This window comes from Coloeus monedula, assembly GCF_965178545.1.
Source record: "Coloeus monedula genome assembly, chromosome: 8".
NCBI classification, from domain to species: Eukaryota; Metazoa; Chordata; class Aves; order Passeriformes; family Corvidae; genus Coloeus; species Coloeus monedula.
This window is the reverse complement of record NC_138788.1, coordinates 9458754-9473561: the sequence shown is the minus strand read 5'-3', so window position 1 is coordinate 9473561 and position 14808 is coordinate 9458754. Positions and strand designations below refer to the sequence as shown.

The following is a 14808-nucleotide window of genomic DNA, read 5'->3' as shown; positions in this document are numbered from 1 at the left end:
AAAAAGGAGAGTTTCCAAAGTCTATTAATTAAACATATACTGTAAACAGTTTATTTAGGTATGTTTTCATACACCGTGTATTGAAGTAAGTATTTATATCAGAAAAGCAAAGATAAATTCATTTGGATGATGATAACAAAAAAAAAAAAAAAAAAAAAAAAAAAAAAAAATTGGAGTTGTTTGTTTTGGTTGACTCTTGCTGGTTAGAAATAGAAATTAAGGATTTAGAGCAGTAAGATTCTGAGAAGGTATAAAGCAACAGTTAAACCAGTATGACTTGCCTAGCAATGAATGAGTAAGCTCATGAAAACAAAACTATTTTCACTGGGAACAACAGAAAGAAGAGAATGAGTTTGCAATAAAGAGGTGTTAACAAGGTCAGAATACTTCTTTTATGATGGCATTCATAATAGTAAAAGCACAGCAGAGATTAAGAAAAACATTTTTAAAAGAGATCAGACTGTGGAAACTGAATAAAAACAGATCAGAATATCACATGTAGATGAAGATATGAGCACACTAAAAACAAGAATAAAAATACCATGAGTGACTGATGGAGGAAAAGATTAATTTGAAAGTGGCAAAAAAAGAAAAACTGAAAACAGAAAATGAAGTGTAGTACAGAGCTTCATATAAAAATTACTTCATAAGGGAAAAAACAGATCTGTGCAATACTGTAATCATATTTTCTCCTTACTTCCACTGTTGATCAGGAAAACCAGAACCTACACAGCATTTCTTAGTAGCAGTGTGAACATACAGGAAGTGTTTACCTGTACTATCAAGAGGTGGTAATGTTGGTTGCAAATCCTGGTTGCAGAAATCCGTACGACAGCACTCAATCGTTCGACGTAACTGTGCTTTAGGCGAGTCCTGTTGAAGGAGAATTGGATACACATTTGGATTTTGAAGCTAAAATGGGGACAGGGCAGGGGATGCTACAGCTACAACATAGCACAGACAAAAGTGTAAGCTATTTTATTTAGAAGGCACTTCAACCACACCATTTAATGTATGAGATCACTCTGCAGTGGCAGACAGACATCATCTAATCTCTGAGTGCCTACATTTGATCTTGCATTTTTTTATATTTCATGAAAAGCATTTCATTGAACGTTTTTTACTTGTTGAACAGAAATAGATGATTTTTACTTAAGTTGCTATTTCATACATGGGAAAGGTCTTGAGCTTAGTCAAAACCAGTTAAATCATATGTTAAATAAATACTGCTCTTAAGACAAAAAACCCAATTTCTTTAGAAGTTTTTCTCTTATACTCATCATAGCAGCACTATTTGCTTTAGAAACATCTTCAGAATGCCATATAAAAGAGGGAGAGGCATAAAAATGAAACCAAGTAAGGCATTGGTATAAATCTCATTTTGTCACCTTGCACTGGAAGTCTGAACCTTCATACTTCATGCAGCCAGAAGCAAGCGTGGGTTCTCCATGTTCATCCTCCTCAATGATAGCAAAGCAATGCCCATTAGTTCTGGAATAAACATATCATGTGTGCTTTACCAGCATGTTTGTAATTTAATATGCAGCATTAGTTGACCATGAACCCATTAAGAATTCTAGAATGAAAACTTCTATAAAAATTCTTTTAACACAGGGGTTACCATCCAGGTTGAGAATAAAAGACTCCCACAGTATTCTCAAGTAGAACACTAGACAGATGCTCTTTCACAAAAATTCATTCATTCCCTCAACACAGATACTAAGGAAAACAAATTTAGAAATAATTTTGTTTACCAAAAATCTATTTACATTAATTCAAAGAAATGCAGATATGGAAAGCATAATGCCGTAAGATACCCTGCACATAGACACTGTTTTTAACTAATAGCTTTATTATCAGCATAATGGCCTATCAGTTACTAGGTCAGACAAAAATTAGTAAGGCCTATACTGACTGCACACACTAGATGGCAATAAAAACCAATAAATAAATACCAAGAGGCTTGAAAGACAAAATACTGGAAAGTTTTCTCAGCTCCAAACGGTTCGTAAGTTACTGCCTGTGTTTACATTTAAAGAGACAGCAGTGTTTATTCTACCTCCTTGGGTTCCATAAAAACTGCTTTATCTGCCAAGTGACACCTTCGAGAGACTGAATACTATGTTAAAGTGAAGACTCAGAGTACAGGAGCAAGTAATATGTTTTCAACTGTGTATATTAATTCTTAAGGAAGGAAACAGAAGGGCCTTGAACATGGAATTGCAAATGAAGAGAAAAAAAGGAAAAACAAGGACTTTTCAGGACATGAAAAAAAACCACCTTAAGCAAGCACATAACCTGTGTGCATGAGTCTTAGGATTCTTATGCCTATCAGAGAGAAAACTCCCCTCCTGTCACTCCCCTCCTGTCTCTACATGTCCACAGGCTTTTCTTTATTTTCCCCTGCCTTTCCTTCATAGTCTGTAACTATTGAACATGTAACAAGAGGAATTCTCAGGAAATGGCTATGTTGTTTACATTACCTTTGTGACTACTAGCTGAAGAAATAAGCAAACAGGTGGTCGTGTCAGAAGGCTTAGATTTGGGTCACTTAATACTCACCCAGTTGTAAAATATCACAGGGTTACTTAAAACCTCTGTCCTTCAAAGCCGTTGCTGGACTTAAAATGACCAGTTGCAAATGGTTCTAAGGTGTGGTGAAAACAGTATTGTTTACACAGAGATGACCATGAGTTTTAGCCCTCACAGAACATAATAAATTATGGTCAGATCACCTGAGAGAACCTTGGTCAGCCTCTAAAAGTAGTTTGCTCTCTCAAAACCCAAAATGATCCTCTTCAAAGAGCCTCTCTATGCTGAATGCAACACTTACATGCATGTGTTGTTAATAGCATCATCTGGACAATGTCCTGAGCAGTAGCACTTAAGAAAAGGTAAGGTGTCCTCTGGAGCAAGTGTTACTCCATTTGCTTGTTTCTTTTGGTCAGAATTTGTCTTCATTCCTGTACCATGAAGCATGCTGTCTAGCTTTTGACCTGGACATGAAAAAAATAACAACAACAAAAATGTTTGCATCTCTTTGATAACTGTTCAAGAGTTTTACAGGCAAAACATGACAACAGAGTAATTATATTAATAAAGAATTGAACAACCTCCTCTCCTTTGTCTCCTTGGGACAATCTCCTCTCCCAAGATTATGGTAGAAATCTGAATTAATAATTTTATTCTAGAAATACCTAGCTGAAATATTTTGTACCTTAACAGCAGATCTTCCAACCATAATCCATATAAACAGAAAGATATTTTCTCGTTTTGAAGTAGGGAAGAAAATTAGTGGTGTAACTGGTTAGAGTTTTCTGAAGAAAGCTTCTCTCATTCATGTGTTTAGAAAACCAAAATGCTGACGGCTTGATAACCACAACAAGAATAATTTTATGCATGACTGAACATACTTAATATGCAATTTTCTAATTTTCTGAAGTAATTTTTTATAGATTCGCAGTCTCATGGAAGAGCAGTAATAACTCCAAAATCTCTTGGTTTTTTTGATCTCTATATGCATTAGTACTTCAAAACACAGCTAAAGTAAATCTTGTTTGCAAATTAAATTTCAGTAAATGACATGAACATCCATCCAAACAAGCTTTCACAGAATAGAAACAGGGCTACATCATGTTCCAAGTAGCCTTCAGTTTCTCAACAGCAGCAGAGTTAAACATCATTTGCTCTTGTTCATATTATGAAAGTGCTTTTGTGAATGTAGGCATTCAGAAGAAAACATCCATCTGTTTTCTTCTTAGTGAAGTACATCCAGAAAAAATGTAGGAACATTATCTGCCTCATTTGAAATATGCTATGTGATTACTATAGGAGATGATAACATCTTGACCCATCTCCTTCAGCTTTATCATACAAAATTTTACCAACAGGAAGTCTCTTTCTGCCCACCACCTTGGCTCTGAATCCTCAGGTATGAACAAAATACAGATAGAAGAGCTGTGAACAAACTATCACCCACACTTATACAGATTATAGCAAGGCTCTGTGTAAGGCTCAGTGTGCAAGGTAAGCCAACAGCCAGTCAGGACCAGCAGAGGCTTTTACAAATTCAGTTATTAGTAAAAAAATGGAGGTTACAATAAAAATTTCAGTTTTTCTAAGGAAAAGAAACCTGACCAGGAAACTCATGGTCCCTTGCAACAGATTTGTGTGGCTTCCTGTCAAACCTAGCAAACACGAGCTGTTGAGTGATGAGAACATTAGCATCCTGTTGTACCTTGCTTAAAACATGGGCAAAAAAACTTGATTAAAACCTTGTGCAGATACAGCCACCTGTATCACTCTACTGTAACATCTACTATGTCATTCAGACAAGTGCCCAATTAAATATTTGTGAAATTTGATCCTACTGTCCTGAAAACAGCAGACTTACAGATTTCCTCATCTGGTTAATACAGCACACCTAGTGCACTGTTCAATGCAGCAAAGTAATGCAACTGTGGTATTTTGGATACAACCAAGAGAATATCCTGAGAAATACACCATTTACCCAAACACTGAAATCACAGAGCAGTGTTTTATTTAATGTGGTCTTCAAACAACATTTCAGTAATGCCCAAGTTAAACAGTCCTGATATGTACAGACTGTTAACAAGAAACAAGATCTAATGCTAGAATAACAGTAGATTGTAGGTATTTCTGATTTAACCAAAAGGAATTCTGCACATATGAAGTAGCTCCTCCATCCACCCCCCTCTCTTTCCACATATTTCTTCCCAGTGTAAACTGAAAGGTAATTTTAATACTGTGCTACAGACATTACAGGACATTCTGTATTCGCATTTAAGAGATCCTTACCTGCTCAGAGAAACAGGTAATTCTACTTAATATTTAAAGGAAAAGCCACTGCATATGTACAAATATGGTCTTTCTAATTTTGTTGAATGACTATGGCATCTTTCCCAATTGATGTTATACCCCCCCCCGCCCCTTATCTTCAGGGACATTCCACATGTTAAAAGTCTTTATGGCACTTTATGATCAGCATCTTACAGTCACTCATCCATTTTCCTACTCTGATCATTGAATGCAGTATTTTTTCAGTTTATTAGAGGAGAAATCCAAAAAACCCTTAAAACATGGCTTCTCCTAGCTCAGAACAGAAAGAACAATATTTTTTGCAGGTCTCGCATCTTTTAAAGCAGTATAATTCTCTGCAAACTAACACTGAAGCATGACTACAAGAATACCAACCTTTTATACTATAAGTGACATGAAATACATTTCTCCTCTTCAGTTATTATGATGGATTGCATTACAAGATTTATGAAGAGTAGATACCAGATAAAATCCAAAATAGATAACTGTATTCTCAAAGAAACAGCATCTTTGTCTTTTGTACAGTTTCTATAGGCAAAGATTTTTATTCAAAGCACAAACAGACTACAATTTCGTTATTTTTGTAATGTGAAACTCCATAGCAGCCTGCTTCCATCTTACAGGTAATACCTGCACTGCACAAAGAATGGGGGGGGGAAAATCACTCTTGTATTTTTACTCTCTAAGACTGTAAAGAGAACTCTTCATAGACAGGAGTTTAAGTATCCAGGGAAAAGAATAGGAAAATTTTGAGGATACTTGGGATTACTTCAGGAAACAATTTTTAATTGTCTCCATCTAGATATTATCCCTAACTGTATCCTTTACTGCAGTACTGTAATTCATCCTCAGCACTTCAAGACAGGTGAGTGTCCATCTTAAAGTTGGTAGGTATGGGGATGGGAGTCAAACATGGAAAGACTTGGCTTCCATCCACCTTAGATGTTAAGAGGGCAGATGAAGGTCCTGAACTCACAAGATGCTTCACTGCTGTTTTTCCTGGTTAATAGATACTGAGTAAATGAACAAGAGAGAGCTAAGGATAGGCCTAAAGAACATCTTCCTCCAAGCTTTATCTCCTCACCCCCAGAGCTCCAGCTCTCAGACATTCACACTGCCGTATCTTCCCCCTGGGAGCAGAACAGTGAAAGGGAGCATCATGTTTTAGGGATCTTGTGACACTACACTACTTGATGATGTAATTAATCTCTTCTTTTCCATGATACATGCAGTTGTCACTCTGCAGTACAGCTAAGAAACATACATACACAAATCTCACATAACCTTCAAATGTGTGCCATATATTGTGCTCTGAAATGCAGCACCCAGAGACTTCAGGCACAGCAAAGCTTCCTTTCCACTATTTCCTAACCTCCACCTGCAAACTGCACAGAGTTGGTGTGGCAAAATAATATACACGAGCAACAAATGAACTATCACACACTGGAGGGCTTATTCAAGATCCTGGCTCACTTCTGGCCTGTTTATCCAGCCTTGGGAGCTACAGCATCATAGACTTCTACACATGCAAACTGCTCTGTAAGGTGTATTTTACTGCATTACAAAGTTACAACATTCAGTGAAATATCAGAGTAATGGTGGACCATTCTCCTCACTTAACTGCAACAGTGTAAGATGCTGATGAGAAAAAAGCTGATGAGACTTCAAGTTCTGATTTTGTCATTTGCTCAGCCCCATCATACACTGCATTCAATGTAGATTACTAGAAGTGTGAAAAACTGCTACAGATACGACAACACTTAAATGGTTTTCTGTTTAAAATTGAACTTTATTTTAATAAAATAAATAAAAATTACAAAAGTTAGTAATAAAACAAATTGTTAAAATAGAACAATGCCCGCCAATATATCATATCCAGCCTTTGATCAAAAAAGATAAATTATTCAAAGCACTACTTTTTCCAATCCCAGAAAATAACTTCAGACTATAAAATGTATTTCAAAGAAGCACAGGATATTAAAAATCCCACTGGGTTAGAAACCTAAGTCTACTTGAAAGCATGCTTCAAATGTGAATATTAATATGGATAAAACTTAAAAATGTACTGTGCGTGACACTGCAGTGTTACTAATCACTAAAACCCGAGTTAACCTGGTTGCAACTCAATGCCAGGAGACAGATATAATTTCATTAAGTCTTCTGATCTAAGAAAAGATTTGTGTAACTCATAAAAAACCAGCTCTATGAAATGCAGAGACAGCAGCAAGTGAAAGAACACAAATACAAAAGCCAAATTGTACCTGCAATTTTTAATTAATTGTCTCCTTTCTTTCTCCACAAATAAAGGTCCAATATGGCCCATAGCAGTAAAGTTGTTTGATAGCTTTCTAAATTCATAATACAGAAATTGGCCATAAAAACATTTCTATTCCAGACTACATTATCCTTAAAAGGGATTTGTCCTAGCAGAAATACAGTGCTAGAGGCATTTCTTTGTAGCTACTCTGATGCATGCTTGTAAACGCCAAGAAATTCAGTATTTAAGTAAGAAGAATCTGTCAGAAGAGCCCCTTCACCTGCCTCCCTGCTGGTACTGACGCTCAGGCTCACCCACACTGTGCTCTTTTCATCAAAGATGAAAGTTGTATCAGTGCTCTTTATGTTAGATATGCCTCCCTTATGAAAAAGACATACCTTGACATTTTTTATGTGGTAGTTTTAAATTACTTTTTCTTGCTTTAGGATGCAGATACTGCAAAATCCCCCACTCCAGTAAGCACATTTCACCTTTCTGCTTATCAAACTTTCATAATGATTTAACATGTTCTGTTATGAATTAAACCTCAGTACAACTGACACAGCTTGAATTACTAGCACTTGCTCCTAAAAGACAAAATTTTTTTAAAAATCAGAAAAATTGTTATGAGTGCAAAGAAAGTATCTTAAATGCTTCTGCTAACTGTGTTTGGCATTCTAACCATCATTCTCCCTACAGTGCTTTATAATATATCAAGGCTGTGATCTCGAAAGACCAGGCATGTTAAAGGTAGCTCCACCTAGCAGAACTGGTTCCTAAAAGTCATAGCATGTTCCCAGACTACTGGTTTAAAACCTTTCTCCTGCCCTTCCAGCTCTCCCAGGAGCTATACCAGTGTTCAACACAGACAGGCAGCCCCTGCCTCCTCTACGTCCCAACCCACAATCCTCAGCCTCTTCACCCACTTCCCTTCCCCACAAGTCACTTCTGAAGACTATTCTGTTCCTATGCACTCAATATAAAAGCCAGAGACATGAAAATTTTGTGTATTTTACTTTAAAAAAGTACTCTGCATTCTAACTTAAATTAAATGGACTTTTAAAGAATAAAGTTACTTAAAACTAAATGCAAAATTCTAATAAAGAAACAGATCAACTTTTAATAATCCCTTGGAAGAACTTTAATCAGACAAATTCGTAAGAACACAGTTGCTGCCCATATTTTAAAGACAGATGCAGCCATTAATAGGGGAAATCACCAGTAAAAAGAACTAGTGTTTTCAAGTAATGAATTGGCTACTGACAACTGGAAGTTCCTTCTATAGCTTTTAGAATTTTGTTTCAGATTAGTTTATACATACAAATTCAATAACTATTTCACCTGAAATTGAGAAAATGCTTAAGGGCTTTAAAATATATCTTAATATATACCTTATCCATATCAAGTATTTGAATAAAAGTAATTAAGAGGCATGAAATAAAATCAACAGGTTTTTTCTTTTAGTTCACTAACAAACTGTGGAAACTTTAAGTCCATTTTAATATTTAATATCAACACTTTTAAAATTTGACTTTTAATAAAGCTTTATACATATCAAGTGCTATTAATACATTTTTACTCAACTAATTTACAAGGATTAAAATGCTGGTCTTCTGTGGTGTCTCTGAAGAATACACAAAGGTGTGATGAACCACATGGGAAGTAAACTGCCAGCAATGAAGTACTGAATTTATGAGAACGTGTTTAAGTAGATGTTAAGCACTTTACTACTGTTACAGATATTGATCAGACGTGCTCATCAATGCACTGTAATAACAAAGAAAGAACTCTACTCGGAAGTAAAACTAGTCCTCTGAATGAAAAACCTGCCCTAGTGGGCAGACAAAGCCTGTTTAGTGCAGTCACAACTGCAGCTGAAGCTGAAAACCTCTTGCCTTAGATCAGAAAAAGGAGGTGGATGAAGGTGCAGAGCAAGTCATAGGTTTAAAGCTATTGCAACCACAGCAAGAAAGGAAATACAAAAACGTTTTAATTGAAGAGGCTGCTCTTAAATCTGGCCATCTGCACCCCAGGCTTATTTCTGACTATTGCTCAGTGTAAGTGAAGAAGTCCCAAAGCTATAAAGATACAACCCAAAGGGTAACCACTGGGTCCCTGTGCTGCATAGTACCATCCTGAGAAACTGCAGCTATTCACCAATAATGCCATGGAATTGCCTCTGGTTTCTGTTGTTATTGTAAGAATCTTTTCACATTAATCAACACATGCAGCCACTTGCTTTTTCAGGTTACCTGTTAAGGAATCTGGTATGTATATATACATGCAGTTATACAGACACACTTGCTTTTATCATTCTCTCAGGTCTTGGTAAGCTCTGAAATTCCTAACATTCTGAAGAAGCCTCCAAAAAAAACCCCAAGAGAGCAAACCATTAAGCTGGATGCCAGACACTGGAAGTACACACACTGGTTTCTACTTTCTCTGCTTTTTCTTCCTCTTTCTGTAAATCACACAAATCCTCTTAAATTCTTCATAATGAATCTTTCTCACCTCTGTTGATTGTTTTACGATGCATTTTTCTAACATCCTGCATACATTTTCCTTGTTCAAACTACTTTTTCAACTGCTCATAGTTTTCACTTTAGATTGTCTCTTTCCTATAAAAATTTTAAATGTTTTATTACTATGGTCTTAATTCTTTCCTCCCCCATGAATCTAGGGAAAAGCAGAGACGCTTGACTGGTTTTTGCCTCACCACCCCTGGAAACCAAGCATATTTTGCACATTTGCAGAAAAGCCCTTAGGCAACCTGCAAAGAACTAACAACATTTCACAAGCTCAACTCTTCCACAGTTTCAGAACTCCCTCAGTATTGATTTGAAAGTCAGGAAAATTTCTAAGATAAGGCAATTTCTTCCTTTGAAGCTGAAAAATAATTTTCAGTCTTTAAACTTAATTTATCTATATTACTTACTGGAAGTTATTTACTGAACTGTTATTAATCAATGTGATTGTGGAAGGAGTTAATGTAATTTAATTTTAAGCTGCTAGAAGACCTGTATATTTGTACTATTATTTCGATTTGTATCTAGAGAGAAAAAAGAATCCTTCAACTGCTACTGCCTATGAGTAAATGATAAATGGTGACTAATGCAGAGGGGTAACCATGACTTCAGCAAAAAGAACAAAGCACATCACTCTTCAAGGGAACAAGGGGAGAAGCTGGTCTCTTCTGCAAGAAGCAGCCAAACTACTTGAACACAAGGAGAACAAGGTCCACTGCAGAACACTATGTCAGAGTATTTTAGAGCAGAAGAGACCTCTGGGAGTCACCTGGTACCACCACTCAGTCAAAGCAGGACCAACTTCTATGTTAGACCAGGCTGTTCAGTCATTGCAGTGAAGTTCTGGCTTTTTAAGGGTGGATATTGCACAACCTCCCCAGGCAGCCTGTTCTAATACTTAACATTCAGTGAAAATTTCCTTCCTAATTTCTCAATGATATTTGTAAATCTACTACAGACTTCAACTATACCCAAAACTAGGCTATTACTAAACTGTGCTTGATACACATGGATGTATCTAGCACAGTCTTGAAAGAGACAGTTCTGCTACATCCTTTAATCTAATATTGCAGATTAACACCAGAAACAGAACAAAAAGATCGGCATTTGGGTACTTACCAGGCTTCAACAGGTTCATTGAATTGCTATTCTTGAAAGTAAATATCTCACATAATATTTCAAAATCAAGCACTAAGCAGCAACTGATCTAAGCATGGAGTAAGAATGTATATTTGACTTTTATATTCAAGTATTTAGATGGCAGTACCAAATTAGTTTTCTCTATTTTCCTGAAAATACCTGGAAAGCTCTGTGTACTTAAGCGCATGAGGAGTGGACAGCTGGGAGAACAAATACTCTTACACAGAGACCAACTAGGCATGTACATGCCTGCTGGACATGCAGGGCACTGCTGCATATTTTTTTTTCAATTCAACCCAATTTGACAGAGGAGCTAAAGCTCTAATGATAACTGGATTTCCAGAAGTTTTTGATAATTGGTGTCTGGAAAGACAACAGACATACAAATGAGTATCTTCACTAACTGAAAACGAGGGTATTTGTGAATGTTCCATAGACTCACCTTGGCCCATCAAGATGGCACAACAAGTTAAATTAGATTAGTTATACCATACTGCCTCGGGCTGCTGGGAGCATCAGAAGGTGTGGGGAACTGCACACTGCAAGTTCTTCAGTGGGTCAAGTTTAAAGAGATCAAATATTCACACATACATGGAACTGAAATTCAAAAAGTCAAACCTTCACTTCTGCTGCTCATCCAACTTGCTCCATGGTGTACTACACATTTTTGGTATTGTTTCTATTTAAGTACTTGCTAAAATAGACCTAATCTATACTACAATGAATGACCACTAGAATGTCCTTCTTTTCAGGGAACCATTCATAAGGCACATCAGGCCAGTAAAATCACCTGCCTGCAAAAGAAACTCCAAAAGAAAAAAAATCCTACTTCAACCATTGGAGAACACACAACTCTTGTTACAAATCAAAAAGATAAACTTATTTCAACTAGTACATATTTACCTTGAACATGGAGAATGATAAGCAGATAGGCTCCAAGCAATTGCTCATGAACTCTCAATCGAGTCATTGTTCACTTTTAATCCTTCCTGTGTAGGGCACCCAGCCCTTCTGCTTGACAAGTGCTAAGCTCAGTCTGTTCAGTGAAGCCTAATACAAGATTTGGTGCTTGGCTGCAAAGATGTTTCTGTAGCTTTTCCACCTTTGTTTCCTGAAAGATACAATAAAACAAAGTGTTAAAAAACTTCATGTATTTGAGAAACAAGAAAAAACCCTCAAGATGGTCATCATGCTGAGCATAACCAACAAACCCAACAAAAAACCCCCATGTGTTTATTAACATTAGTAACTGAAAACATTAGCCATGTTTACTATCTATCTGAAGAGCAGGGTTCTTCTGAAATACACACTTTTGGTAACAACCCACAGGGATGTTTTTGCATTCCTATAAAAAAAATATTAGGTCTGTCAACTCACTGGTCACAGCCGTGTAATTTTAGACTTGCATACAGCTATTAGACATAATATTCAACAGATTAACAGGTTAATCTGTTTGAAAACTATTTTCTTTACAGAAATGAAAACGTCTTTAAATTATTTTTTATAAAAATTAAACTCAAGTGGTGACTTCCCATAATACTGTGGGGAGAAACAGCAACACCATGTTAGGCCACCTGTTGAAAACTGCTGGTAGAGAGACTTCGTTGCAAAAAAATCCCAGCCTCTCTGCTGGATGAAAACCAAATTTGTATTAAATTTAACAGTTAGTTTCGTTTCCTAATACACTTATCTTGTTGCTTTTGTCTCTTAGAAGAGTACTGCATCTTTAAAACAAAAACAACAACAAAAAAGACAACATTAACTGCAATTCAAAATCGTGACATCCTGGATTCCCAAGCTGTGTGCAAATTAATTCCTCCTGAAAAATTACACTACCATATGCACATGCCATTTGCTCCACAAATATAATTCTACTCGTGCAGCATGGGTGAACACACAGCTAAGACAGCCAAACAGAGTAAGAAGTCACTTTTTCAGACTGCAATAGTTGTGGTCATGTTCCGCTTACAGAACTTTTCAATGGTGATGCACAAGGGAAGCGTAATTGGGCCTCAAAGGACTAAGACACAGCTTGAACACCTAAATAGTTACTTGCAACAAAAGCAAAGCTGCACAAAGATGAACAGAGCACTGCTTTTGCCTCTCCTTGGCCTCGTTTCGGTAGGGTTGACCCCCCTGACCCCTGTCAGCCTGGCGCTGCTCATGAATGCCAGAAGGGGCGTTCGCTCGGGGATGGGCAGCAATTACTGTTGGTGGCCGCTTCCAGCATCAATAACTCAATCTGTCTGTCGGCGAGACCCAAGAACTTTTCATTTTAATGAGTCTTCGGAGGCATTTAACATGGAGGCAAATTAGCAGCTGAGCCGGGAGGTGTCCGTCACTTCCAATTCCGGCGGGCGCGGCGCGCCGCCCCGACCCCTGGCCTACTTTTCACACGTCTCTGACTTCTCCTAATGCAGCCACAAAGAGGGAGCCGGGCACCCCCAGCACCACGGCAGCCCTTGCCAGGATTACTGCCAGGCTGTGGTGGGATGGACTCGGAATCGCGCGCTGCGCAAACGTCCGGAGCACCAGGAACTTCAAAGTAAACTTCCTGGCCAGGCAGAGGGAAAAGAGATGTGACAGCAAAAATATTCACTCTTTGGTGTTCCCTATGCACAAGACACAGCACCAATTCTGACAGCTAACAAAGAACGTCCTTCTAGCTGTAAACCACCAGTCCAGCAACGTAAGTCCGTAAGCGTTACTGCTTTATTCTGTGTTTCAATGGCAATAAACTCCCAATTCTCAATAACACATGTGGAAGCTGAAAACTGCCAACAGCTTTATGTAGCAATAACAACAAAGACTTTATTTACAGCATTCTATCAAGAAAAAACAAATCTCAGTAATAGACTGTTTAAAGTATTTTAAAAAATAATTTCTGTCTTGTCTATGCAAGTTTCAGGAATGAGTATATATTTGCACTCTTGTACACTGCAAAAGTAGGAGTGTTTCAAACTTTCAGAGAATTGGTGATCTCGCCCCCCAGTTCACCAGAGGGCACAGTGGCACAGGAACACGTATTTGCCACTGTACCACACAGCATGTTACCCAAGAAATCAAGAAAAAATGGGGAAAATAGACAATTTAAATGCAACTCACTCCAACATCATGGTGCTTTTTTGTTCAGTGACACAATCTAAGGTAGTTCCCAGAAATGCTGTCCAAGCCTATTCAAAAAATAATGCTCTCCACCAGTATTTTGTACCTCAATCTTCCTTCCAGTAATATTTCACATTTCACAGATATATATATAATATCATATATAAAACCAAGTAATAAAAATCAGAGAGAACAAATTCTAATTCCCCATTTTAAAACAAAAAATACCTTTCCAGATTCCCATTAAAGAGGAAGACTAGCAGCCCTGGCTAAGGCACAAAACTGAGAGAGCAACAGCTGGAATTTCTCCAAAACCTGCCTGATATAACAGTGTAGAATGACACAACTAAATACCTACTTCAAATATATTAAAGCACCAATTAACACCTGGAATGCTACTCTGCCAACAGAATGATGCTGAAGAGATTCAAACCCATAAGCCAATCAGTTGATTTTGAAGTTCTCAATCTCTTTTCTACTGTAGCCACGTAGAAGTGTTCAACTATAATCCACTAAAAAGTAATTTATTCATCAATTGTAACACCTGATTTTTCTGCACTGTATTTTATTATCCTTCCCAATAGCAGTTTACTGAAGAAAATGCTTTCATTGTTAAAACTGTGGGTTTTTTTCCGAACTGGAACTCAGCAGTGAATTCATGGCACTACCACAGCAGTCCAGCCCTGTGTTCTGTATTACTCCAAATATATGAAGCCGGAGTGTGCAAGATCTGTCATATGGCCCAAACCAACTCTGAAAGCATGGAATTAAGTGGTAACTGTTCTTTAGATGTGGCTATGTAATATTTTTAACAGCATGATCCCCAAATCAAGTGAGCTGCACTGCTCCAAATTTCAGTAAAGAATGATAGTGCTGAATGTAACAACAAAGACAGTATTGTAAAGGGGAAACACATGAAAAAATGTCAATCTTAGACTTCAC

At 37.3% G+C, this 14808-nt stretch overlaps 1 protein-coding gene across 3 annotated transcripts in view; it reads right to left on the bottom strand.

Moving 5' to 3' along the window:
- The window catches only part of BMPR1A (bone morphogenetic protein receptor type 1A), a 111135-nt gene that overhangs the window by 45944 nt on the left and 50383 nt on the right, over positions 1–14808 (bottom strand). For all 3 annotated transcript variants that reach the window (XR_014226612.1, XR_014226613.1, XM_082286181.1), the window contains exons 3-6: positions 11665–11872; positions 2834–2996; positions 1389–1491; positions 774–873 (exon numbers count right to left, since the gene is read on the bottom strand). Coding sequence is in view for 1 of the 3 variants with exons in the window: in XM_082286181.1 (XP_082142307.1) it covers positions 774–873; positions 1389–1491; positions 2834–2996; positions 11665–11731 (433 nt within the window). In the remaining 2 variants the exon portion in view is untranslated. The remainder of the gene's footprint in view (positions 1–773; positions 874–1388; positions 1492–2833; positions 2997–11664; positions 11873–14808) is intronic.